Source organism: Danaus plexippus, chromosome 14 (assembly GCF_018135715.1).
Source record: "Danaus plexippus chromosome 14, MEX_DaPlex, whole genome shotgun sequence".
NCBI lineage: Eukaryota > Metazoa > Arthropoda > Insecta > Lepidoptera > Nymphalidae > Danaus > Danaus plexippus.
The window spans coordinates 8,326,321-8,351,973 of NC_083546.1; the positions used below are offsets into that span (position 1 = coordinate 8,326,321).

General features: G+C 33.7%; 5 protein-coding genes and 1 non-coding gene across 7 annotated transcripts in view; 3 read left to right on the forward strand and 3 right to left on the reverse strand.

The window, feature by feature from the left end:
- The window catches only part of LOC116769388 (uncharacterized), a 113,354-nt gene that overhangs the window by 64,295 nt on the left and 23,406 nt on the right, over positions 1-25,653 (reverse strand). Inside the window, exon 2 of one of the 2 annotated variants that reach the window (XM_032660456.2) lies at positions 24,633-24,658. The exons of the other annotated variant lie outside the window; for it this stretch is intronic. The gene's annotated coding sequence lies outside the window, so the exon portion shown is untranslated. The remainder of the gene's footprint in view (positions 1-24,632; positions 24,659-25,653) is intronic. 2 annotated transcript variants of the gene reach the window in all.
- LOC116769391 (uncharacterized) lies at positions 930-2,136 on the forward strand. The gene is made up of 3 exons (XM_032660462.2): positions 930-1,112; positions 1,195-1,450; positions 1,568-2,136. The coding sequence occupies exons 1-3, from the start codon at positions 1,016-1,018 to the stop codon at positions 2,091-2,093; spliced, it is 879 nt and encodes a 292-aa protein (XP_032516353.1). The 5' UTR covers positions 930-1,015; the 3' UTR covers positions 2,094-2,136.
- On the forward strand, positions 2,647-7,528 carry LOC116769393 (uncharacterized). The gene is made up of 5 exons (XM_032660464.2): positions 2,647-2,988; positions 3,211-3,430; positions 3,624-3,817; positions 6,438-6,635; positions 7,273-7,528. The coding sequence occupies exons 1-5, from the start codon at positions 2,943-2,945 to the stop codon at positions 7,314-7,316; spliced, it is 702 nt and encodes a 233-aa protein (XP_032516355.2). The 5' UTR covers positions 2,647-2,942; the 3' UTR covers positions 7,317-7,528.
- Positions 8,362-9,127, reverse strand: LOC116769392 (uncharacterized). The gene has a single exon (XM_032660463.2). The coding sequence runs from the start codon at positions 9,062-9,064 to the stop codon at positions 8,465-8,467; it is 600 nt and encodes a 199-aa protein (XP_032516354.2). The 5' UTR covers positions 9,065-9,127; the 3' UTR covers positions 8,362-8,464.
- On the reverse strand, positions 14,600-14,706 carry LOC133319200 (U6 spliceosomal RNA). The gene has a single exon (XR_009752874.1). It is a non-coding gene; the product is annotated as a U6 spliceosomal RNA (small nuclear RNA).
- Positions 20,058-23,192, forward strand: LOC116769755 (juvenile hormone esterase-like). The gene is made up of 3 exons (XM_061522597.1): positions 20,058-20,226; positions 20,918-22,227; positions 22,772-23,192. Exons 1-3 carry the CDS (start codon positions 20,059-20,061, stop codon positions 22,941-22,943), a joined length of 1,650 nt encoding a protein of 549 aa, XP_061378581.1. The 5' UTR covers position 20,058; the 3' UTR covers positions 22,944-23,192.

Here is a 25,653-nt window from a genome sequence, read left to right on the forward strand (position 1 = left end):
TAAATTTTGTCTTGAGACAGTAACTCAGTCTAAAAGTGCTCTCGACCTGTTGTAATTAACTGTATGTCGTTAGTAATACACCTTAAATTTCTAGACTCCTTGCCTTTTAAATTTAAATTAATTATAATTTGTTTATAGTTCAAAACGGAGAAAGTCTAAAACGACCTATTTAAAATTGTTCCCTTATAAGCAGATTATTAATCAAAGGCATTAATTAATTCCAGGTCTGTTCTAAACAACTTAATAATTTTCAATTAAAATTAATAAGATTTTTTTAAATGCTTTTAATAGGCGTGTTCTGTGTTCATTGTTAACTGTGACTCATGAATCTTATATTTACTCTTACATAACATATAACGGCGACACAAGGCCTGTATTGATCAATGTAATTGCCATGTAAAGTTCATAAATTCGGAACAGCAAACTGATCGCTTCCCAAATCCGTCGGGAGGTGGACGTTCATTAACAAACCAGTAGGTCCGTTAAATTCCTTTGATTGGTCCGCAATTTGCCGTCGAACGATCACAAGCGCCTCTATCTAACGCCAACTAACCGTCAACCTCTCGCGCTTCGATGCGGGTTCTGTCATGATTCAATTCGATTCCTTAATAAAAGCCTCCATCCGTGAAAACTATTCACTATATATGCTTAGTTTAAAAAAGATATTTTATTGTCAAACGAAGACATCTGAAAAGGGTTGCCACTAAAAAAAAAACGAAAATGTTTACAAAAATATTAATAAATTACTTAAGATTGTAACAGAATGTTATAGATAAAAGTCTATGGAAATATAGTAAACAATATTTTATAGTATTTAAGTTTCAGTATAATATTAGAAGTGGCTAACGAGGTAACTCTATCGGCTCCTCTTACTTTGACTATTCCTTGACAAAGACGACGTTACTATAGTAACAGAATTTAGGGCAAGGTTTCAGTGACGTTATCCCACAAGTTATTACTATTATTTTATTATATAATTAGTGTCCATTTTATTATTTTTTAAGACTCAAGTAAAATGTTTGAAAACAGGTTGTTATCAATAGAGCATACGTCACTCACACCGGCTGAAAAAAAATCCTGTGTCTGGATATCGGATTCAATTATTCTTCAATGTACTTTGTTGAACATATTAGAACTATTGAATGAGATTGAAATGAAGGATATGACTTTATATAACACGTTCCAACCATCCAGGTTTACTGGTATTCGTGGGGACGGCGACAATAGGGTTCTGTTTATGGTCGCCGGAGCATTCGACCTATGATTACGACAAGTTGTTCAGGATCATGTACCTTTATGATCCTCTGGCCTGCGGCTACAACCTTCGTGCCTCCAAGTCTATCAGAAACCTTCTCCTTAACAACGAGACGTCTATTCGGAATATACTGCCGATACAATGGATGCCGGCAGTTTTGACTGTATCGACTAAACTCTCCGCAAAAACTAGAAAGCAAGTGATGATAATACTTATTTTATAACCGAGCGCTTATGACAATTTCCAAAACATACACCAAAATTTATGTTACTAAAATCGGTTTGAACTTAACAATTATATTTATTGTTTCAGATACGTAAACTTGAGTGCCGTCATACACGTGGTGTGGCTGCTTGTGGCCATCGCATTACGAATAATTAGATTTTCAAAAGAATCTCAGCCGTTGAAATATATGTTGGCTACTGTGTTGTACACGACTGTGTTCGTCACAGCTTTCGATCTCTCCATGGCTATTGTGTACATCGCTCACATCCAGCAGAGTCTCACGTACGGAATGATTCTAAGGTACAGCGGCTGGAGTGTAGAAATGAAAGTACAGAACTACGACGACTTCGGCGGATGGTTCCCGATGGTGGCGTCCATCTGCTGGATGAGAGGAGTCATCATACTGGCCCTCAATGTTTACTCGTGCAGAGTCCTACAGTTATTAAGACGGAGAGTGAGGAAGGGCGAGGAGAAAAGGCGGCTCGTGCTGGAAGAACATGGGCCCATACCAGAAGCAGAGTTCAAGAAACCCGACGAAGATAAAGTACTGTATTACAGAACTGGTGAACATGAACCATCCCGAAGTAAACATAGGCGATTGATATTCTTTTGAAAATACAAATATTGTTATATATCAAAAAAATATTATAAGCATACTAACACAACTTCCCTTTTTTATTTTGAAACATTTGAAATTAAATGTAATGATAATACTTAACATTAAATCTTTTCCAGTCACTGATCTTCCTCAGACATTATGTCAACTTTTTATTTGTACATGATTGACATACAACCAATTCAGTAACTAGGGAACGAGACGGAACGATAACATATGACGAAGTTGGTCTTATTATAATATGAAGAGGATTTTAAAAATAATAAACAACTTCACTTTAAACCCCTTTCGATGGTTTTATAAGAAATTAAATCGTGATACAATTTGAATCAAGCTCTTTTGAATGTGTTTCGTATCCTCAATATTGTTCAAATTAACTCGCTCGTCGTTGATGACTATACAATTAAGCAGGCGCACATACACAGACACATTTTAATGCTGTTATATTGAACCATTCGCTATAAATATGTACCTACATAATAATTACACAAATAAAATGAGAAAAACGTAACCAAACATTTGAGTTCAAACAAAATTTCAGCAACTCTATATTTGAGTTGAAGAGTGATGACCCGCAATAAATCAAAGATATCACTCTAAGTGGAAATTGAAGAAAAAATTGATATCTTAAAGAATTTCGATTTGAGAATGAATTAAATTCTTCATAACAGCTAGGGAAGTGGCATTAATTTAGATTTTTTATTCAAACAGAGAACGAAGCGATTTCTTCGCGACCATCTTGAAGTTGTTTGCCTCTCAACAGGACCAACATAACAAGGTTTATATTGACTTCACTTGAATACGACTGATTTTAAATTAAATAAAATGTTGTGAACTGTTGACGCGATGAGCTCCCTCCAGGTCTGGAGTGTTATAATCATACTCTATCAAAGTAAGTTACTCTTGTTTAAGTCACTGAGATCCTTCAATTTATTACAATTGTAACTTTGATACCACTCACTTTCAGTGTGCTATTTTACAAATGCTCTGCTGAAACTTTTTATACGTTTCCGTGACACAACTTTACAGAAGTTGTAGCTTAACTTAAATAGTTCTAATTAACATTCTAGTTATTGTAGTAACAGTTAATGTATTCACTTTTATTAAATCTTAGCGATATTATCTGTGATTTTCGGCTGGTGGACGTTAGACTGTCGCTTCACTCCTGACAGTAGTGAGCTTCATGAGATCACATTGATCAAACTCTTGTATTTGTACGATCCTGAAGCCTGCGGTCGGATTTACTTCTACAACGTCACCATCAAAGTTGACAATGAGTCAGATTCCTCTGTCATGTGGCCCATCAAGAATATCATCGCTAAGGAGTTTAGAACGTTTGTTCGACATACATTACCTAATACCTGATCGCGTAAAAATGCCATCATACATTTGTTTTTCAACAATTTTTATTTTAAAATAAATTTCATTTGTAGTTTAGTCGGCATTCGGAATTGTTTATTTGGAATATGGAAGTGAACGTCGTTTCACAGTTTTTTCATAATTCTAGTCCTCTTATTTCGTTGACAGGAAAGTGAAGGTCTGGTTGGCCCTACACATCATATGGTTCGGTTCATGCCTAGCAACAGTGACTCGCGGCCCGAGGGCTTGTGGCTTCTATGCGATCACTCTGCCATTTACTTTGACTGGTATAACGATGCTACTCACGGATCTCATATATGCGGGACTCTTCGTAAAGAACATTCAAGTGACTGGCACTGAAGGTTCGTTATCTTCCTACCACATGTCATACAATCAAACATTTAATATCAAGCTCAGAGGATGTTATTGATTTGACAAGGCACAGAAATTATATTAAATATTGATCAACCCCCATGAACACCGCTTGCCGTTTTAATGCGGTAAATATTCATTTAAATTATATCTAACTTCAAGTAGCAGGCTGTGATTTATGATATAAAGAGACTCGTTAGCAACATTACAAATACAGTGAGTTAGAATGTTTCTTTATCTGTCTCTAATTCACAATAACGGAATGTCCCTCGTTTATATTTCGACCCAAATTTTATGTACTGTGTGATGGATTGCTTATTTATAAAGTAAATTAAAAAAGTGTCTAGACAACAATATAACCTTGTATATTTTGTAGCCGTATTTTTATAAAAGCTCTTCATATTCGATAAATATATTTTAAGAAAACGAGTGTCAAAATATTGTATCTAAATGTTTTGTGAATTGATAGTTTTTTAATTTAAATAACAGTTGTTGTGTACTGTATACGCATAAAGTCATGTTGAGCAGAGAGTTTTAAAGACATGAGATATCGCCGAACTTTAAACACTCGATTTGTTTAAGCTGCGGCTTCATCACACTGTAACTATGGAATATTACGTCAATTCCAACATTTTTATTCGTTGAACGAATTATAATGATATTGTTCGGTAATCGACAATACTTTATTTATTATTTCATTATATTTGTCGTTTAGTAACACACACACATAAAGGAATCTTCACGTATTAAAATCATAGCAGCAACGCTTACTGCAATAAATTTATTATTTTGAATACGTTTTACATGTGAAATATTATATTTTTTTTATGAATCTTGTCTCTAATTGAACTTTTACTGTGCCAAAGTTCACAAACATGTTCCGTTTCGTTCACGCAACTGTCTTAAAAGTTGCTACGAAATTTTTGAGACATGAGAATTGGAATTATAAGAATTAAGTGAAACGAAACGTTGGTTTAAAAATATAACCTGAGTAAAGGATAGGCAAGTTATAAAATCGAATATTATTAAAATAATGGGCACTTGTAGTTTGAAAATTTGTGAGTAATTAATGGTTGTACTTTCTTACTTGTATGTGAAGTCGAGTTCTTCCGGCGGCTCTGTCGACACTCACTTTAAAAAGTAGCTTATGTATATTTTGATTTTTTTAGTCTACCTATATAGGTATAACAAATTTCATTACATTCATCAACCAAAGATATTTTAGTAAATTATAGTAAAAAAATGTTTCAACATAAATAAATACTTTGAAATAGAATCTCTCACGCACTTAGGAGAGACGTGTAGGTGCGCCGCGTTGCCTCGTTTGTTTGAGCACTATGTCTATAGCATATTATATAATTTGTTAAACATTATTATAGAGTTGTAATTATATTTTATTATTTTAACGAGTCATAGGAAAAGACTCCTTTGTTCAAAACAAAGCCTTTTAAGTAACAAATATAATTCATAAATTCACAATGTAATTCACTGCAAAAGAAGAATTGTAAGTGACATTTAGTTAGTATTAGTCTTTGTCCGCTTTTACTGAAATCGGAATGGTAAGATGTTAATAGTCCTCTCGACTGTTCAATCTCAACACGTTAATCGAATAGCCAGTGGTTCTCAATCTGTTGTCGTAAACGACTGCTAATAGTTCTCCGGGGAGCTGTGTAATTGCTCCCGGCTCCAGTAATAGAGGACCATAATCTGATACCGTCGGACGCAGCTTGAGAAATTCCCTGGTCACCTCGGGTTGGTGCTAGACAAATGGTCCGACGGTTATATTATGTAATAAATATTTGTCGATGTTTATAAACTTCTCAAGTCCTTTAGAAAATTTCTAATGAAAATCTTTTGATAACTCCTAACTGACACATTACAATCCTATTTTAATTTAATTCAAGTGAATGTGTCCTAGTTACTGTCCCTCAAGTGTCGGTCAGTCAAAGTCAATAGTTAAAGGGTCAGTTACTGAGAAACATAGATTCGCAATCTCCATCGGTTTAACGGGTAGGATCCTTTGAAAGTGTTAAGAATACACTACATATGTGAAATATTTCTATATAAAAATTATTTACACGTTGAACGTGTGAGAGTGTCTCAGAACTCTCAGAAATAGAATTTTAGTGCAAGGTTATTAATTGGACAAGTTGCGCGGGCGGTCGATTAACATATTAGTGATTTTCCTCTCGGGACGAGGGCTGAAGGAACAGGGAGGACAATTAATAGAGCGAAACTACACACTTAATAATGGGTGACTTGTTTGGGTTTAGAGTCATTCCGCTTTGTCATGTGTTCTTAATTTAAAATCATATATTTCCAAATGCAATTCCTTATTCTCTCATAACTAATATTGAATGAAACTGTGACATAAAGATTCATACATTTTTTATATAAAAGCTATAACAGAATCCAATTAAAATCTCGTTGGTCGTTTAGCATATAAATTGTATCCCAGTGGAGGCAGTGCGGTACAGCTATGAATCATTAGGTTTTGTCTGAGACTCCAGACACACGACACATTTTATGTTAGAAACAGTTATAGTCGAGTTATAGTTTTTCTATCAAATATAAAAGTAATTTCTCAATCAATGTTTTAATATTCGCCAGTTTCCATTCTTCGTCACCTGAGCTCGTACCCCGGAGGTGTTCATTGGATCTCGGAGTCTCTGCCGAGCTCGACCACAGACGACGACACCTGCTGGATCTCGTTGTTGTTCGCGTACTGCAGCTGCCGCGGATTGGTGCAATGGATCATTAATTTCTGGCTAATTAAAGACATGTATTTTGAAAGTCTTGACACCCATAGTAAGCTTAATTATACATGTTCTCCAGCAAATACTTATTCTTCAGATATAACAGATTCTTTTGTCTCTTATTAAAACGTTGAATCTCAGTCGAAGTAAAAATGTGAAATTGCAACATCGTTGTCCATAAACATTTTAATATTTGAGTAAACCCCGGACATTTCACTGGAATTTTATTTGAGGAATCAGTTTCCGCGTTCATGATATTTTGAGAAATGATAAAGTATATTCAAATATGCAATTCCATCGTAAAAAATTGAATGACTAGAGTGATAACAAAATTAATACACAGATGCCAAGTAACAACTGACAGGATGGCTACAACGTTATTTATTCCATGCCATCTAATTGTTAACAAATAATGTGTATTCCTCATCTTATAATTTTATTTTATTATTGTAACATCGACTGTAAATACTTTGCTTAAACTTTATTTAACGTAAACTTTCTAAGAGACTTTTGACCAATTAACGATATTTAAAATTATTGTTTTATAAAAAAATCCCGAATATTTCTTCAGGCACAACCTTATAGAAACATTATAAAAGAATACACGACGCGTTCGACGGAAACATTTCCGACGACAAAAGCAAACGTAATTTACATTCTTATGTATTTGTATTATTGGAATGTTTTAGATCGTCTTGAGAAGGAAAAATCACGGCTAAGATCAAAAGTGTGATAACAATCATCTCGTTTGGTCTGAGATGACAGACGACCAAAATATGTTCTCAAAGAAAAATTTGTAACCCGAAGATAAAAAGTGCAAAAATATAAAAAATGTAATTTCCTTATTTCATGTAACGTTGTATTTATTTCTATTAAAGGAAACTTGAAACTTGAAATATGAAATGTGATTTTATAAATAGATTAGCTGTACCGGCCATTTCGTGTGCATAAAAAGTTTTTTATAACAATTACAAAAATACCCACAATTTCTAGTTTAACCCAAGTAACTCTTTATAACTTCAACTATCTGTAAGTGAAGGTTCTGTCAAAATTAGTCCAGCCTTCTCAGAATGTAACCAAAACAATCATACATATGCATTAAATAAATAGAGTTATTTCTAAATATTACAAACAGACACTCTCATTATATTTGTTTTATAGATTAAGACCACACATTTTTATTTTATCTTTGTTTTACATTCCGCACCACGCAATTTTGTATTATTTACAACAAAAAAACAAGGTGTCAATTGTATTTAAAAATTGATTGTATCTTATTCGATTCTGTACTACGTTATAAATGTTGGATATGAAAAGTTGTCAATAGATTCATTGTTATGAACTCATCTCGTCGCGACCTGTTCATTTATATATAAAACATAACCGAAACTTGATGGAACGCACAAAGACTCTCAAATGTTCTTATCCAACTGTGGCTCTGTACGTTAACTGATTTAATATTCTCATTGTAATAACTAAGTCGCAATTACAGACGCTTTTTGTATTTTCAACAATGTGTCTATAAAATTAATTTAAATTAACCAATATAGTTAGACTTATATAAACTTTTTTAACATTATCCGCCTCATAAATATGTTTTAAGTCACAGAAACGTACAATTAAAACCTATATTTTATTTTGATACATACGAAATGGAGGTTGTGCAACGATTTACTTAAAACGTTTCAATTACTTTGACGAAAAATAAACAGTTATAAATTGTTTTTGAAACCGCTTCATCCTACATACCGCGAGAATATAAAAAATGCAGTCACTGCTTGTATTCATCGGATATTTATTGAATTCTTCAATTAAATAATTAGTAAGGTTTTTTTTTTAGCAGACATGTTGTATACAGCGAACACCGACGTGACAAAATATTTACGGTCCAAAAACATACAAAGGCGCTCGCTCCCGGAGCTGGAGCCTCGCTGTGTATTTCATATTTTGAATATCATTTTCGGTGACAAACTCGACTCTCTGCAACTGTCCGTTCGGTAGCAGTACGTAGTATGTGCCGACGCTTTTCTGAACCTCAACTGGACCGTCCAGCTTTTCAGCTTCTGGATTGTCGGTTGTAGTGGCGTCCGTAGATGGTGGTCCATAGCTATTGTCAGGAACCCCGTATGCGCTCTCTGGTGCTCCGTAGCTTGTCTCCGGCGGAGACATTTCCTGTGGCAGTGTAAACGCTTGACCGTCCGGCTTCCATCCTGAGGGTGGGTAGGGACCATTCTCGGTGGGAGGTCCATAAGTATCCGAGGGCGCAGCGGTAGTTTCCTGTGGCAAGGTGAACTGAGCTCCAGATGGTCTCCAGCCCGACGGAGGGTAAGGACCAGAGGCGCCGTCCGTAGTGGATTCAACTGGAGATTCTGTAGTAGTTGGGGCTAGTTCCTGACGTTGAAACCTAAACCTCGCTGGTCGGAAGCGAGGAAGTTCAGCCATAGCTCCCATCACTAAGAAAGAAATCACTAGGAATTTCATTTTTGCAATAAGACACTTGTTCTGCTTAGATGAAATCCGTGAATTAACTGATGAATTATAATTGTTCCCCGCCTAATATATACTGGTCAGATTATTTAATTGCTCTTTGTATATCATAAACGGTTTTGGATCTAGAGGCCATCGAAATGATATTAATGAGAACACACGTACCCAGAGCACGTTTATGTCCAGTGACACTGACCCCTCTGACGTGAACTTGTTTCCAGCCATCCCTAGACGATTCAATGATGTGTTTAAATTCTCTTTCTTATATTTTCCTCCTCTATAACTTTACAATGTCATTTCTCTTCCAAGTCAAACACCAAAATGCATTTTATGTGATTAAACGATTTGTCTCATCATGTCGGAATATAACAGTATTTAAAAATTTTAAAAACTAAAAATTATGCCATGTAAGATTCTTGTAAATGCGACAATAAAACTAGTTTTAGAAAATGTGTAAGTAGACGTATAATCTTTAGTATTTTTTTCATTTTAATTGAGAACAGATATGTTATATTCTTAAACCGCATCGTTCCAACGACGATACAACATTTGAGCCAATGGACTTTTTTATATCTAGAAATTAAAAAGACGTTACGTAAAGGTGAAACTAATGACTTCGTTTTCTAAAATCCTATTACATTTTTTTTTATTTTTTCGGAGAATACTCTGAAAACTTTTAAGAGTGCAAGTTACAAGGTTTATAAATTTTTTTCAAAATCTCCAAATATTTTATGTGTTCACTTTTAAAACATAAAATACTTTTATGCTGATATTTTTTTTATATTTTTTTTCTTAAGTAGTATCCTTAAAGTATAATATTTTCAATACTCCGTTTCATATTTTTATCAAGGGCAGTTAAATGATAGAAATCATTTAAAAACCCATTATTATTATCGAGATATAGCTTATCTTCTTTGGTCTAATTCAGTTTATTTTCAGCTCGAGATAATTAGATATTCTGTATGAATATTGCGTTGTCGCCGGCGGCCTCATTAGCATATGTGTTTATGGACACGTACGTAATAAGGTCAAATACACTTGAATACAAAGTAATATACAATATCCTCCTAAAACATTTATCAGTACTTGTCCCAAGACTTGACTCAATGCTGACTGAATGAATTTAAAACAAACGTTGTTCACTAAACCGCAGATTCAATATTTTACTCTAATACAACTTCAAACCGAATCTTATATTACTTTGTTATTCATATATTCCGTATATTTATTTTGTATTCTTAAGATGTCTCGTTAGTGTCGAAATGTTGTGACGTCACGTCACCAAATATCTGTTTGTGTTTTGCGGTGAGCCACAAGAGAACACTCGCTTATAACAATAATTGTATAGATATATATCACAACTAAAACATTTAACTAAGCTTATATTTATGTTAGAAAACTGTCTACTAAAACGACATTGTTTTTATAATAAAATAGTTACAAATAAAAAGAAACGATGAGGAGATTAAAATAAAATGCTTCAAGCTGTCTCCGATAGAGGCTTTATAAATGTCTCTTACCGAACGGTGCAAAGGAGAGAGCTGACAATCTGTGACATAAAATAATATCAGAGTTTATAAAAACACAAGGGAACAAGTGAAGAATTTATTTATAAAATTCTAGTTGTGAAGCATTCTCTTAGTATTTTTAGAAAGAATCTTAGTCGAGTGCCTAAAGTATATTTTTGTTGTCGACAAGTGCTCCAGACAAAGTAAGTGACAAGATACAGGAACTAAAAAAACCGTTTGATCAAAACGAAATATTCCTCAGAGTCGGAGTATAAACACAGGAACTTACTCCGTGGGTGTCGATTCGACCGAATATATTAATATGTACCTACTGTTTTATTGGTTATAGTATTGTTCAATTCTTACGTCATATTATTATCTGATAGAATGTTATTAACTATATTATTCGATAGAGTCGTGCCTCGTAACATGTACAACATTGTATAATATATGAGTCCACATGACATGACGGCTCATCCCCAGGTGAGGCGGTTAAATGACTTTCAGCAAGTAGTAAACACGGCAAGCATTAGAGCGGGATGCGATGGACAAAACGACGCTCCAGCATTTATCACTACCATCCAACACACTCGTAAACTTTACGATTACATTGTAAACAATTAATTGACAATTAACCTTTAATATATCTTCATTTTCTTTGTGAAATAATTTCATTGACTTTTTTAAACAATTTTCGTGTAATTTCCTTGCAAATATGTACTTAATTAAATTCTTAAGCAACGCATATTATTGTTGAATTGATTAATTATTTTTTTTATTTTCCTCCGGCGTTGTGAGATATCGTTCGATGGATACAATATTTAACAAATGACTGTGTGCTTTGTTTCTTCGATGGTTTCACTGGTTTCAATAAATGTCTTAACACAAACATACCTTCTGAAGCGATCAGAACACATATCATTTAAGCGATGGGAGTAAGTGTGAGGTATGACGGTGAGGGTCGTTGGGGGAGGGGGCTGGTGAGGAGGATCATACGCAAATCGCGGGTGAATCCATTTGTATGGAACTACGCCATTTGAAAGTTATAACCTCACATCGGGATGGGTTCAGTTCACTAAAAGGTTTATTGCTAACTTTATCCCGCCCCCTTTATTACTACAAACGAAGTAACATCTCGGAAACTGTGTAATAATTTAATACAAATGCTGTAATACGTGAATAACTATGAAACATCCAATACGAATAGGTTAGAAAAGCTATCAAACTCTGAACAGTAAACTAACTGAAAAAAAAATTATCGCAATATAACAATCATATAATTAACTTTAAAGTCCGACATTTATATGACCGTTGTCTCCAACAAAATAATGAAGGAAATCCCCAAGACGCGGGCTACAACAGACGGATCCTCTGTTATATTTACAGATTCAAACGCCACATCTGTTCGCTTCGATTTTTATTTCTTTGTTGTGGATTTCTTTTAAGTTTTAGCTGTTAAAGTAAGCTCTAGTTTCATCTCAGTTATATATTAAAGTGTATATATATTAAAGCAAAATATGTATTTTAATTATTATTGGATACTTTCCTATCTATAATGAACATTTTTATATTCCGAAGTCATCAATTAATCAGCACGCAGCCCGCCCTGTAAAGGAACGTAACGAGCCCCGGAGGACGGCAACTTTTTATGTGATTTTTGATAAATTCCATCAATACTCGCTTTTCATCTAATATATGAGTTTGTGTGGCTAACTGCTGGTATCAGACGCCAGAGATCATTAATATTATTCCATCACATCACATGTTGGATTTAAACTACGTTTCCGTTTGAAAGTATTAGTTTGAAAGTATTAGTACTATTATTTAAAATATGATGAGTGTTATGAGACTGATTTTAGATTCGAACTAACCTGTCTGAGTTTTGATATTTTTATCATATTTGAGTTGTGTATAAAAAGAACACTTCAACAAAGTCTTTGTAGCCAACAGCGACAACAGCGAGGGTGCGAGGAGGGTGTAGCTGGTCAGTGAAGGGTATAATGTTTGAAGGTCTAAGTAACTTTTCCGTTTTCGTAAATCGTGTTGAGTTTTGGTCGCTTCTATTTACTCCATTAATTTAATTAGTGAAGCGCCCCAGAAATATAGAAAATCCAATTATGTTTCGCTAAAAGACCGTTTTAGACTAGTATTCGCTTTTAAACTTAATTAACAGTAAAAGCATTTTTGGATGCTTAGTTTTAATAGTTTCGGAACTCTGCTACAAGCAGAAGATTCATATTTAACAATATTTGAGTGTAAAATTAATATTAAAGCAATAGGAAAACTGAAATTAAGATTAATTTTATATTTCTTATTAGTTACGTATATTTATTATAATTATTGTGACGTCATGCGAACCTTGACATATTATAACGTGTGGAATTATAAAGAGTTATAAATAAAACTAAAAAGTTATAAAAAATCCCAGAGGAGATATTTTTATATTCGCGAATTTTAAAGCGAGTTGTGATAATAGAGCTCACGGTTCCTTGGGAAACCAACATCCCCAAAAAACCATGCCATCGAGGTCAATAAGTATTACGAGCTCACTAACGAACTCACTAATAATAGGTTCGTTGTAAATCTGTACGCGGTAGAAGTAGGAGCGTGAGGTATAACAACCAAATCTCTCTACAACCTGCTAAAATACTTGGACTGTCAAGAACTAACATCAGTTCTTTTTGGGAACATGCGTCGAAGACAGCCCTAGCAGGTTCGTTTCAAATTTGGTCAGGTAGAGAGAGGAGCTCGGACAGTGGAGGTGAGCGTTTATCGCGCGTTAGATAGGGGCCTCTTAAACCTACACTGGGGTCGCAATTCCCAGGCACTGTTAAAGCTCCTCTCCCTGCAACGCGATGGACCCGGCACCCGCATGGTGACTCCATGGAATGCTAAGAGGGTTCGTCTCATTTAAACGAGACCATAAAGTTTACATTTAGAACCGAAGGTGTCACATTAAGTCGACTAAGATATTATCAATATGCGTGTTGTTTTTTAAAATTGTTTTCTACATCAATATCATTTAATTTATTTTACTTTTAACCCACGTTTTTTAAGAAGTCGATGTTTAATTCTTTTAACAGGTATAATGTCGTTCCTCTGTCTCATATTTAGAAGAAAAGTATTTTATATGACATTTAATTGTGCTTCTTTTATTATTTCGTATCGTTAACTATTTTAAACTATTATATTGTGCTTTTATCTGACGCTCGTTAGACGACGTTCTCTTTGTTTCACATCATTTTAAATAATTATCCTTTATAATAAAAATAGTATTATACTACAATATAATATATAATTCCCTTTTATGATGATTAATATCATACAAACTTCAAGATATTATGCACACATATTTTATAAAAAATTATGTGAGGAAAATATTCCCTGTGTTTGTCGATAACAAAGTCCTTCAATAATATACATATCATACATATATATCTTGATAATTTTAATATAGGCATGTTTATATGTATGTAACGTTAAGACGGCGGTGGTAATACTATCTCACGTAATAACGTCCTCAAACATACGCTCGCTGTGACATAAATTTTCATTTAAGGATCATACAGGCATGTATGATGCCTTTAGAGGAGTCAAATCAAATATATATTTAAGAACCGCTCCAAGAAAACAAAAAAAGAAATACATACACACAAAAAACACAAACACACACTTGCACGCACGCACACACAGATGGACATTGACGTCAAACTTATAACATGTCGTTAAAATATTCATATTCAGTTTCAGTATCAATCTGTATATGAAGAGATAAATTGATTAATTAGGGAGGAACCTCTGTCCTCCACACGGATCCACAGACTAATTGCGATCACTATATTGACAACAGCTCTACATATTCTGAGCCCGAATTTTATTAGGTCGGTCAAAATAATTCAGTGATAAAAAATATAATTATCGTTTAATGAGATCTAAGATTTTCGCGAATATTCATTTAAATGAAACTAGTATTATTCGGATTTACTACGCGGATTTTATTATTTAAAAACTACATAATCCCAAAAATGTGGAACGCTTCACGATTTTGCGTGTCATCCTTGCGCAGGGGCCATGCTAATCTTCTCTGTATCGTTCCAATTTTAGTATATGTACTGCCGAAGCGAGTATAAGAATAATACTAGTTTCATTTAAATTTTCGTTTATTTTATATATTTTTTTAATATATATTTATCTAAAAACGTCGTTTTCGGACCAGGAAAAATCTACATAATGTGTTTGATCTTTTATTTTTATTTATACCAGTTATTTATTTTAAGTAATCAAATATTTTCTTATCAAAAAGACCATGTAAAGATCTAATACTTGTGGGATGTCACTTATTTTTTTTTCTGTTTGCCGGACTCTCTTCAGACACAATTAATTGAATTCATCTCAAGATGCTCAGCTATAGCTAAATCTTAATTAATTCGTCCCAAGACTTACCCAAAAAATTACAAATTTACCAAAATAAAAGCTTTTGCCATGATTTCAATTATAAAGAATATTAATTGTATTTTGTTACACTGTATTGTGAGGCGAGTAATTACATTACTCCATTAAAACATACTTCCCAAACCAGGATGGGAAAGGAACGTCTTCTCAATTTACGTATATATTAATATGTTTTTGTATACTATATATCGGATTTAATACAAATTCATTATTTTAAAGAGAGGACGCCAGCCTCGCTGACGTCACTAATGTCACTTGTTTCAGTACTTTCCAGATATTTTAAAATGAAACTTCAATTCTTTTAAATGTTCTCGTATTTCTCGAAGGTTCTTCATAATCACATTCTATATGATCCGCACTCGCTGAAGTCTGCAGTCCGCTGTCGTGCGTCCAGACGTCATATTTATACCAGAATTCAAACCTAGTTCTATTCTCCTTATAAACAGTCTTTGATTTCGTTTTACTTTTAACTATAGTACCGATGACCAATAAGTTGTTATAATAATTGATGACAGCCTTAAGTTATTTCCATGTTGCATCCATCATTGAAGCTGCTAGCGCCGATATATATATATATATATAATCACCAATTAATGTTAGAATTACAATATCCACTATTTTGTGTTGTCCGAAGTGTCGTCTTATGGAATTATTTAAAAGGCGGAAAAAAAAACTTAGAGAGCAGAAATTCGATAAGTACGACACATGTTATGTTAAAAGTAGCTAAACATAAGAATAAATAAAAACATATATGATCAGTAATAGTAAACAAATTGTACTTCCAACTATAGTAATGTAACGTAACATTAAGTTTTTGTCCTCTTTTTTACTCATCGTCTTACTTTGCTTTAAATAAAAAGTAGTAAAACTCAGAATCATTCATTATGTGGACCAAATGAAAGCACAGGAATAATAAAAATATGCTATTATTAGTAGCGTCATGTTAAGAATCCATAAAGCTTCTATTTTTACTTTGTCAAATATTTTTATAAAAGTTTTAGGTTTCTTCGGTTATGTTAGACACTTAATCAGATGCTACGATTTATATGAAACAATTCTTCGAACCTGATTGCTGTACTAACTGCTCATGACTTCGTCTCCTTAAACATTTACGTTAAACTCGTAACAAGTTGTCATGTTTTAAAATTATTTTTAAACACGAGTATGGTACATGAAGTCACAAACAAGTTAAAAGTATTTTGTAAATTTGAAATCCAAAATATTTTTTTCTTTTGTGACTTTTATATTTTATTATTGATCTGTAACAGAAGCAAGACAACAGAGAATTTATTTAAAGTCATTATAGATAACAAAGAACATGCAGACTAACATGTGGCAGTGAACTGAAGGAGCAATTTGACAACTTATTCGTTTAGATTTTCCTCACATTAATACTAATATTATACTGCATAGTGTTATACACTTCATCTGTTAGATTCGGGGTCGCTCCTACGTGTATGGTAATTGAGAAGCAAACATCCATTAACAAGGACAACTCACTTGAATGGTTACATTTACATATTACAATGAAGCAAATGTATTGTTAAGATAAGAATGTAACATATCTTTATAAATTACAACATTTAAATAGTTTATTTTTCGGTTAATCGTCAGGATATTCTGTATAGGTTTTTTCAAACCGCTAACTACCTCCTCTCCCCTATGTTCTGTTGAGATAATATAACCTTTTTCAGGTCAAAGTATCCCTGGGAGAGCGACCCTGTCTGTCACACTAAAGAAGGTAGTGCTGGTGTTATTTGTCCCATACCAGTATCTAGAAACAGTTTTTGTTGTAGACGTCTCTGTTTCTTGTTTTCAGCGCCAAACCTATTGATACTGACATGTCTCAGTTGTCATAATCTGTCAATATTAACAGCGGTATATCCTTTGGTTTTTACCGTATTGACAAGTGACATAGGCCAGGATGAATTAAATGTAGCATCAGATGCTTGTGCCAGGATAACCTTACTTGATAAAATCGACCGCAACGACTTGTGAACGAAAAAACCTTTAATACTTTTGGTTGCCGTCTTTTCCTCTCTCACCGTTTCCTTACAGTTAATACCGAGCATGTTACTTTAGCATCGTATATTTAAGGTGTCTCCATAAAACTATCATTTCGTAATTGACTTTTCGAGGGCTTCATTTAATACCTGGGATTACTCATAACGCGACTTTTCTTATCGCTATAATTTCTGGCTATGAAATGTTTTCGAAGAATTGACTGAAAGTGTTGTCATTACTTAGTCTACTGACTCACGACCGCAACTGTCATTAACTATATACAAACGTTTACCAGATCTTGTGTGAAGACGAATATCAAACAAACTATATCAAAAGATATAATAAACGTTAGTGAAAATAAGAATCAGTTGTAGTCATATTCTTAAACATATACAACTAACCATCAAGTCTTTCTTTTTTCGATATACCTGTACGTAATATGTTCAGAGTAATTGTGTATTGTACTTAATATAAAAGACGACTTCCTGTTGCCAGGAGCCGCTACCTGCCTTCGAGTAATTACAGTGACAAATGAGTGTGTTACAGTGATACGTCAAGCGGAACGACTCCCGGCGTTTCATTTACACTGGATTTGATGACAAAGACTTGATACTGCCTCATTACAAATAACAATAAACGAAAATGAGAAGATGAGACGAGAGACGATCCCTTTCTTTTACTTAAATATGTTTATCAAGGAGTAGTAATGACTTTTCATATAGAACATCTTATGGAAATCTTAAAATATTATAACATTTAAAAAATATTACTTCCAATGTTTACACGAGTATACGAAGTTGAATGATTATAATGTACTCTGTGAGATATGTAGTATAAACTAAATCCAAATTTAACTTTCTGAAACTTACATTTACAAGGGTCTTAACGATTTCAAAGTACATCCAACGGTCGTAGAACCTTAAGTGGTTTTGTCAGATTAAGACAAAATTTTGGCTTAAAGGGACCTCTTCCGGAGTAGACTCAAAGATCAAGTTCTTAAGTTGTTTCCTACTGAATATTTATATAGAGGATTAGCGTTGTTGATGAAAGGAACAATAATCTCATTAACTGCTCTGTGTCCAGGGCTGTTTACAGCAATTATTATTACTACGTTTTAACTTGATTATAGATTGAACAATAAAAAAAAAATTATAACAATTGTACACAATCTCTATGAAGACTTCCGAGCAAAATAAGAAATTAATTAGAAATATATCTTTTATACAATAAGCCATGGTTTTGACAGATAATATTCATATTGAAATCAGTATTTTTACACAGAAGAATATCTTATAAAGGCATTTTAAAACCCTTCTGACTCTTCTCGATCCTGTCTATCTCAATCCTGTCTAGCCATTTTATAAATTCTATAAAAATAGCTTTAAAGGAACACCTTTAAAGCGCTCTCCAATACTGAACAATGCCAGCTACAGAGGTGATTTTACGACCTTACTTGCAAGATAAAAATTCTCACAATTTGAAGTGGCAGAAAGTTCAAAACTATCTAGAACGCTGTCATATTATAAGGAGGATCTATGTGTTTATATAAGATAGTGAAAAAGATGAAACAAAAGAACAAAAATACAATTCTAGTGATTCTTAATGATTTTTAAAACATTTGTGTTAATTGTAAAAATGTATGCTGCTCCCGCTGTGGTCATTTTTATTACTTGGTAACTCCAAACAAGTACAGAAGTATAACCTTAAGGCAAATGTCTTCTGATCTTTTACATTGACGTTGTTTCCCGGTAATTATTATTAATATAAATCCTTTGAGAGTTACAATGGAAGTACAAGAATTTCATAACCGACGTGAAGGAAAATATATTAAAAGAACTCCTCGCCAATGTATTAAAAAGAAATGCATGTAATTTATTATAATGGAATACATTTTTTTAACGAGATCTACGAGTGCACAATGGGCCGGGGTACATTAGTTTAGTCAGTTAGTCAGAATCTGGATGACTTGGATGCTGAGCAGCAAATATCAGCAAAGTCAACATTGATACCGCCGAATTCAGTTGCCCTATACATCTAAGGTACCTGATTTTAGGGTCGATATGCGACGAGTATTTTTTGCTCAATTTGATGGAATCATGGCTCCTCAAACACAAGATGATAAGGCTAAGTATGAGGTACTGATACCCCAACTCAGTGCAGATGTCGTCAGGTAGATAACCGACATCGTAACGGCGCCTTCCGAAACGAAAAGTATGAAGCCGTCCAGGAAAGAATCCAGCCTGTTTATGAACAGTGAAATTCAAGTATTGTTCGAAGAAATGGAGTCAGGTGATTAAAAAACATATCGAGGCAAAATGCTCGATTTGGGTATAAATATGCCATAATCGCACTATTAAACTATCAAAGTCGTTGATATTCTCGGCACCGATATTTTTTATAGATTATTCCCACATTATTAACATATTTTTCGCATCAGACGCGTCTTTTTCGAATCCATATCCCCTTGTAAAATTTAAAATAAAACATCACTTAGCTACTATAAATATATCGAACAATAATTTTAAAAGTAAATGAAGTTGACATTGTAATTTGTCATTATCTCTTAACATAATACGTTTTAATTAAAGTCTTCACGATATAATGAACATGTTACGTGAGTATACCAGTCCCGTCCTGTCTGAGGTATCAGCATTTAAAAATGTGTTTTCGTGATCGAAACGTGTAGTTTGAACAGTTTTTAAGGTATGTATCAAAACATTTAAGAAAAATAAATAATAAATAAATTCCTTGAGTATTAGACAATTTACGTGGACTGCATCTATGAATAGCTTAATAAATTAACAGTAACTATACATTGTTACATTACAAATTATTACTTTTTTCTATTTGCGTCACTTTCATGTAAAGATCGATGAAGAAGATCATTTAAATTTGTTTTTCTTCAGAGCTTTTTCAACTCGTATGCGGTCGGCCTTACAAAGCTGGTAAACTTGGAGTAAAGCACTTATACAAAGAATTGAATTAATTTCTTAGTAATATGTTAATTTAATGTTTAAGGCCTAGATGAACATTATTAGTTTAATTTCAATCATGGGAGCGACTCTCCCCCGCGTTCAAGTGGAAGAAGGAATTCTTGAAGGAACTGTTGTCCCTAACAAATTCGGCTTACCTTTTATAAGCTTCAAGGGAATACCATATGCAGAGCCACCTGTCGGCAAATTAAGATTTAAGGTAACAATATCTAGATTTTAAATTCAAGACTTTAATAGTACACATTCTGATAAAATTATATTTTTCATCATTATCATCTTATAGACTTCAACTCATTGAAGATAACACACACTTTAATATCGTCGTCTTCATTACTAATATAAAACAAAGTCGCTTTCTCTGTCCCTATATCCCTATGTATGCTTAAATCTTTAAAACTAGGCTACGGATTTCGGTGCAGTTTTTTTAATAGATAGAGTGATTAAAGAGGAAGGTTATAGATTTAAAAATATCCATTAAATAGTTGAGAAATACTGTTATTTTTGAGGTTTCTAATGTGATATTGTAAATAATTTAATTTTTTTCGCTTACATTGCAAACGCATTCTGAATCCTACGATTGTTGATCAAAATAATGTACTAAATATTGTATATATTGACAATGTCTACAGTAAACTCCGCTATGCTATCTCTCATGGATATCTCACAATACTTTTTTATAATGGGTAATTTTAGAAACGATTTTAACCAATACAGCATAAATTCGTATCAATCAAATACCTTTAATACATTGTTGATTTAAAATAATGATCTATATGGCCCTTTACAGCATATGATTTAAATTTTATACCCGTGCGAAACCGGATTGGGTCGCTATTAAAAGTCTTATACTTAATATTGTTGTAAATCATTTGGTTGTCTTCCATTTTTAGGCACCTCTACCTAAAAAACCGTGGACTAAAATCCGTGCAGCCAAAGAACACGCTCCAGAATGCTTTCAACATAACACTATTAACTTAGGAAGTGAGGATTGTTTGTATCTCAATGTGTATACTCCAAACCTTACACCCAAAAACCTTCTGCCTGTGATGGTTTACATACATGAGGGTGGATTTGATATAGGCAGTGGAAATGAAAGGACACATGGTCCATATCTTTTGGTACGAAAAAATGTGGTTTTGGTGACTTTTAACTACAGGCTCGGGGTGTTAGGATTTCTCTCCCTAAACACAGAAGAAATACCTGGAAATGCGGGAATGAAAGATCAAGTGGCAGCGTTAAGATGGGTCAAAACCAATATCAAGCAATTTGGAGGAGATCCTGATAATATAACGATTTTCGGTGAAAGTGCCGGAGGAGCCAGTGTTTCTTTCCATTTAGTGTCTCCTATGAGCAAAGGTTTATTTAAAAGAGCCATTATTCAGAGTGGTTCTCTGACTTCGTGGTGGTCGAATACATGGATGGCAAGAGACAGAGCAAAGGAACTCGCCAAACAACTCGGATGTACTTCAAATGACGACAAAGAAATTTATGAATTTTTGATTAATGAACCAGTTGAAAATCTCTTCAACCATAAAGTATCTGTAACCTATGCTCATTACGCCAAGGAATCTCTAATTGTTTATTTCGGCGTTGTTTCAGAAAATAAATTCAATACTAACGAAAGATTCTTTTATGGTCATCCATATGAGGTCCTTCGTAAAGGAATACACGAAGGAGTACAGGTCATGAACGGTTTTACAGCAGATGAAGGAGTTCTTTATTTTACATCCGACGTTAAAGCAGACAAAGTATTTGAACAAGCTGACAGATTTTTAGATTTTTTTGTTCCAGAACCATATACAATTTATTGTCCGCTTAGAACTCAAATAGAAATCGGCAGGAGATTTAAAGACTTTTATATGAAGAACAAACCGGTTTCCATGGAGACTTTAGACGAGCTTCTAGAGTATTTGAATATTGAATTTATTGTTTACGGCACAATATCGTTGCAAAAAATATTATCTAAGACAAGTACAAATAAACATTATTTATATAAATTTACTTGCTCATCTGAACTTAATTACTTTACCAGAGCCTCAGGTTTGGATGATCTCTTCAATCAAAGACCCATGGTGTCCCATGCTGATGACCTCGCATACCTATTCTTATCAAATTACAATAATAATCTTACTACAGACTCTAAATCATTCAAAATGGTGGAACAAGTGACGGCTCTTTGGACTAACTTCGCCAAATACGGGTACACTTTATTGTTAATTATACAGACATAAATGTTATTTTTCGACAAGACGAGACGAAACCTCTTAGCATTCAATGTATTCTCCGTGCGAATGCCGGGTCCATCGCGTTGCAGGGAGAGGAGCTTTAACAGTGCCTGGGAACTGCGACCCAGGTGTAGGTTTAAGGGGTCACTATGTAACTCGCTCACCTCCACTATCCAAGCTCCTCTCCCTACCTAACAAAATTTGAAAAGAACCTACTAGGGCTGCCTTCGAAGTTCGTTCCAAGAATGAATTGATGTGAGTTCTGGACAGTTCCAAGTCTTTTAGCAGGTTGTCGAGAGATTTAGCCGTTACACCGCTCGCTCCCACTTCTACCGCGTATAAATGCACGACGCACCTATTTCGAATGAGTTCTTTAGTGAGCTCGTAATATTTGTTGACCTCGATGGTATGGTCTTTGGGTATATTTTGTGTTCCCAAAGAACCGTAATAAAATGTTAAATAAAAGGAAGGTATTAAAATATAGATTATATGTCTCGTAAACCAAAACGCCTGTTTCAGTGATCCCACTCCAGACGATAGTCTCGGTGTCAAGTGGATTCCGTACAATGTGATAACTCAGAACTATTTAAACATCGGAGAAAAACTAGTGCCAGAAACATTTCCTGAAAAGAAAAATATTGATTTTTGGGAACAAAACTTCAAAGAATTTTTATCAGAATATGTTCCTTAAGCATAGTCGTAACTATCGAATAAAAATTGGAGAAACTATAAAAACACAGACAGAACATTAAATTATCTTTACCTATTCGGAAACTAAGAATGTGCATTACTTATCTTCATATACGAGTATATAATTTTACTGGACGTGTGTATGTCACTGATCTCCTCCTAAACGGCTTACCCGATTTGAATAAATTTTTTAAATGAAGTTTTTTTCTATGAAGATGGTTTAGATTCAAAAATCAGCCCGGCAGATGGCGCTACAATCAGTATCTATGTTATTTAAATTCAAAAGGCTGCAACGTGGGTTATATTATATGTATTGTTTTAACAAATTTTGTACATTTCTCTCGGAGAGTAACTCTGATGTTCACGCAGACGGAGTCGCGGGCTTCAACTAGTAGCTTATATAAAATATTTTTTGACATTATAATTTCATTAATAAAAATTCACAAATCTCTTTTTACACTGATCCAAATAATTTTAAAAAAATCGATGAGTGAACTTCATACTGAATCCAATCCTGAAGTCGGAGTGGACGATTATAGTATCATGCATAAAAGTATTACTTTCGAGATTTGACATTCCTCTTAACTGTGTCAAATTTTAATTGGAATAATTTTTAATATATTTTTTATTTTACACAAAATATAAGTAAATTTTCAAGTGTCCGAAAAGTTTAAATGTTTGCCTAAAAAGTAGAAGCTTTAACTACATTATAAAATAACCTCAGAAAATGAAAAACATTGCTTCTGAAACCACGTATTGTACGTATCACAGAGATTGAGTTTTAAAACGGAAATACCGGACCAGAGGAGTGATATGAAAGTTGTAACGAAACTTGGGCATTTATATGAAGAAATAAAACGTGTCTTTTTATATTTATGTTTGTGCAAAACACTAACATCATTCGAGTTCCCCTACTCAATAGTTATATTGTCATAAATAACAATTAATTAAATATAAATACTTTTTTTGTTTAATAAAATCTTAATAATGCTTAATTATCATTCAACCCTCTGATAGGTGAAATGAAACCGTAGTTGGTGAAGGTACTATTTTGATAACAACCTATTCAGGCTATCCTTGAACCCACCCAAATTATAATTGAAAGGAAACACAAATGCAGACAATCCTCACCATCCTTTACTGTTCACAAGAGTGCAAAGAGTTAGGGCAGGAGCAGAAACTCTCCAAAGTCTGTCTATCTATATTATATAAACAGGTGCATGAGTGACTTCTTAATGCATATGTTCTAAGCTAACTGGATAGGTTTTAACCAAATCGTGGTCATCGGTAAGTCTTTTTCCACATCTCTCTACGGAGCCTACAATATTTGAAAATGCCATGCTTAAATGTGACCGCAGTATCCCTGCCACACCACTGGACCTGTGCTTTGAATAGACATAAAGCTGATGCAGCGTTAAGTCCTGCTACACTTTTGTAAGGACGCCAAGTTTCCTTCCTGCTGCCTTAACATTGGTGTTAATGAACCGCCCAATGTTCCTTAACATCCAAGGATATAGGATTATTTGATTTATACAGACGTTACATCCATTAAATAACACTTCATCTAAACAGTGTGCGATGAAAAAGATATAAGAATTTTTTTACAGAGGATGAAACTGAATACAAACTCCTCATTATAAAAGACTCGTTGTAACGCTCGTTTACTAGTAATAAGAAATACAAGACTTACCGTGATACGAGACAGATTTCTTATACCTGTGAACAAACCATTTTTAATTAAAACGATTAGCCGTAGTTATGAAGAATAATCTTGTAAAGCGGTCCGAAACAATAATAACTATGGTGTCATGTCTTACCAGGTCACGACAGATGTAGTATAGTAAATAGCAAGCAATAGTTATCCTCAGAAATAACTGTTCCCTTATTGAATGTTTCCATAGTATTTATGTGTCAAGTGACTAGTAATATTGTAAAATAATTATTTAAACAGATCGCGTAATTATAAACTGTATAACTCCGGCAGTGGGTGACCTGCGTCTGATATACAATAAATATTAAGCGTCTTTGTGTTTACTATTTATATACTGAAACAACGCATTAATTAATTACTGTTCATGATGAACAATAAACACGGAATTAAATCACTGACATCTGAACGTTCTTACAAATTAATTGATGAATGTAGAGGGTAATGGACTATAAATATTATTCAGATACATTAGCCGCTAACACTCACAGCTTTATTAAATCAATAAAGTTGTAGTTTATAAACATACGTCTGTTACAAGCGAAATCTGTTCAGGATAACTCAGTGATAACCACGTTATGTCGTTTAGATATTCATCTCTCTATAACTGGTCACATCACAGAAAAACTGGTTATGCATACGAATGAATAAAAATAAAACGGAAATACTAACTAAACTGCTAAACTGCTACATGTGCTTGCTTTCTGTTAGTGTCCAACATCATCACAAAGAACATATTCTTGTTTATAGGTACAATCACTAGTAAGTATGACATCATCTGGGACGGACTTGTTATTTACAATTCACAAACAACAACACGGAAGTGAAACAAATAAACATTACAACGAAACGATACAAGTAATTTTCATAAACGTGGTGAAGGTGGCGATAGGGTGACCAACGAGTAAGGTTACTCGGGACATAAAACAATACCTAGCAACGGAACTGTAATGATATTAATATTTTCTTTAACATTTACATCTACTAACATAAACTTTAACGT

Bases quoted from the DNA above. Each gene is read 5' to 3' on its own strand.
- LOC116769393 (XM_032660464.2), top strand. From the start codon at position 2,943: ATGAGCTCCCTCCAGGTCTGGAGTGTTATAATCATACTCTATCAAA. The intron at 3,431-3,623 runs GTTTGTTCGACA...TTTCGTTGACAG, and splicing joins ATCGCTAAGGAGTTTAGAAC to GAAAGTGAAGGTCTGGTTGG. The intron at 3,818-6,437 runs GTTCGTTATCTT...AATATTCGCCAG, and splicing joins TCAAGTGACTGGCACTGAAG to TTTCCATTCTTCGTCACCTG.
- LOC116769755 (XM_061522597.1), top strand. From the start codon at position 20,059: ATGAACATTATTAGTTTAATTTCAATCATGGGAGCGACTCTCCCCCGC. The intron at 20,227-20,917 runs GTAACAATATCT...TTCCATTTTTAG, and splicing joins TCGGCAAATTAAGATTTAAG to GCACCTCTACCTAAAAAACC. The intron at 22,228-22,771 runs GTACACTTTATT...CGCCTGTTTCAG, and splicing joins ACTAACTTCGCCAAATACGG to TGATCCCACTCCAGACGATA.
- LOC116769392 (XM_032660463.2), bottom strand. From the start codon at position 9,064: ATGAAATTCCTAGTGATTTCTTTCTTAGTGATGGGAGCTATGGCTGAA.
- LOC116769391 (XM_032660462.2), top strand. From the start codon at position 1,016: ATGTTTGAAAACAGGTTGTTATCAATAGAGCATACGTCACTCACACCG. The intron at 1,113-1,194 runs GTACTTTGTTGA...CCAACCATCCAG, and splicing joins GGATTCAATTATTCTTCAAT to GTTTACTGGTATTCGTGGGG. The intron at 1,451-1,567 runs GCAAGTGATGAT...TTATTGTTTCAG, and splicing joins CTCTCCGCAAAAACTAGAAA to ATACGTAAACTTGAGTGCCG.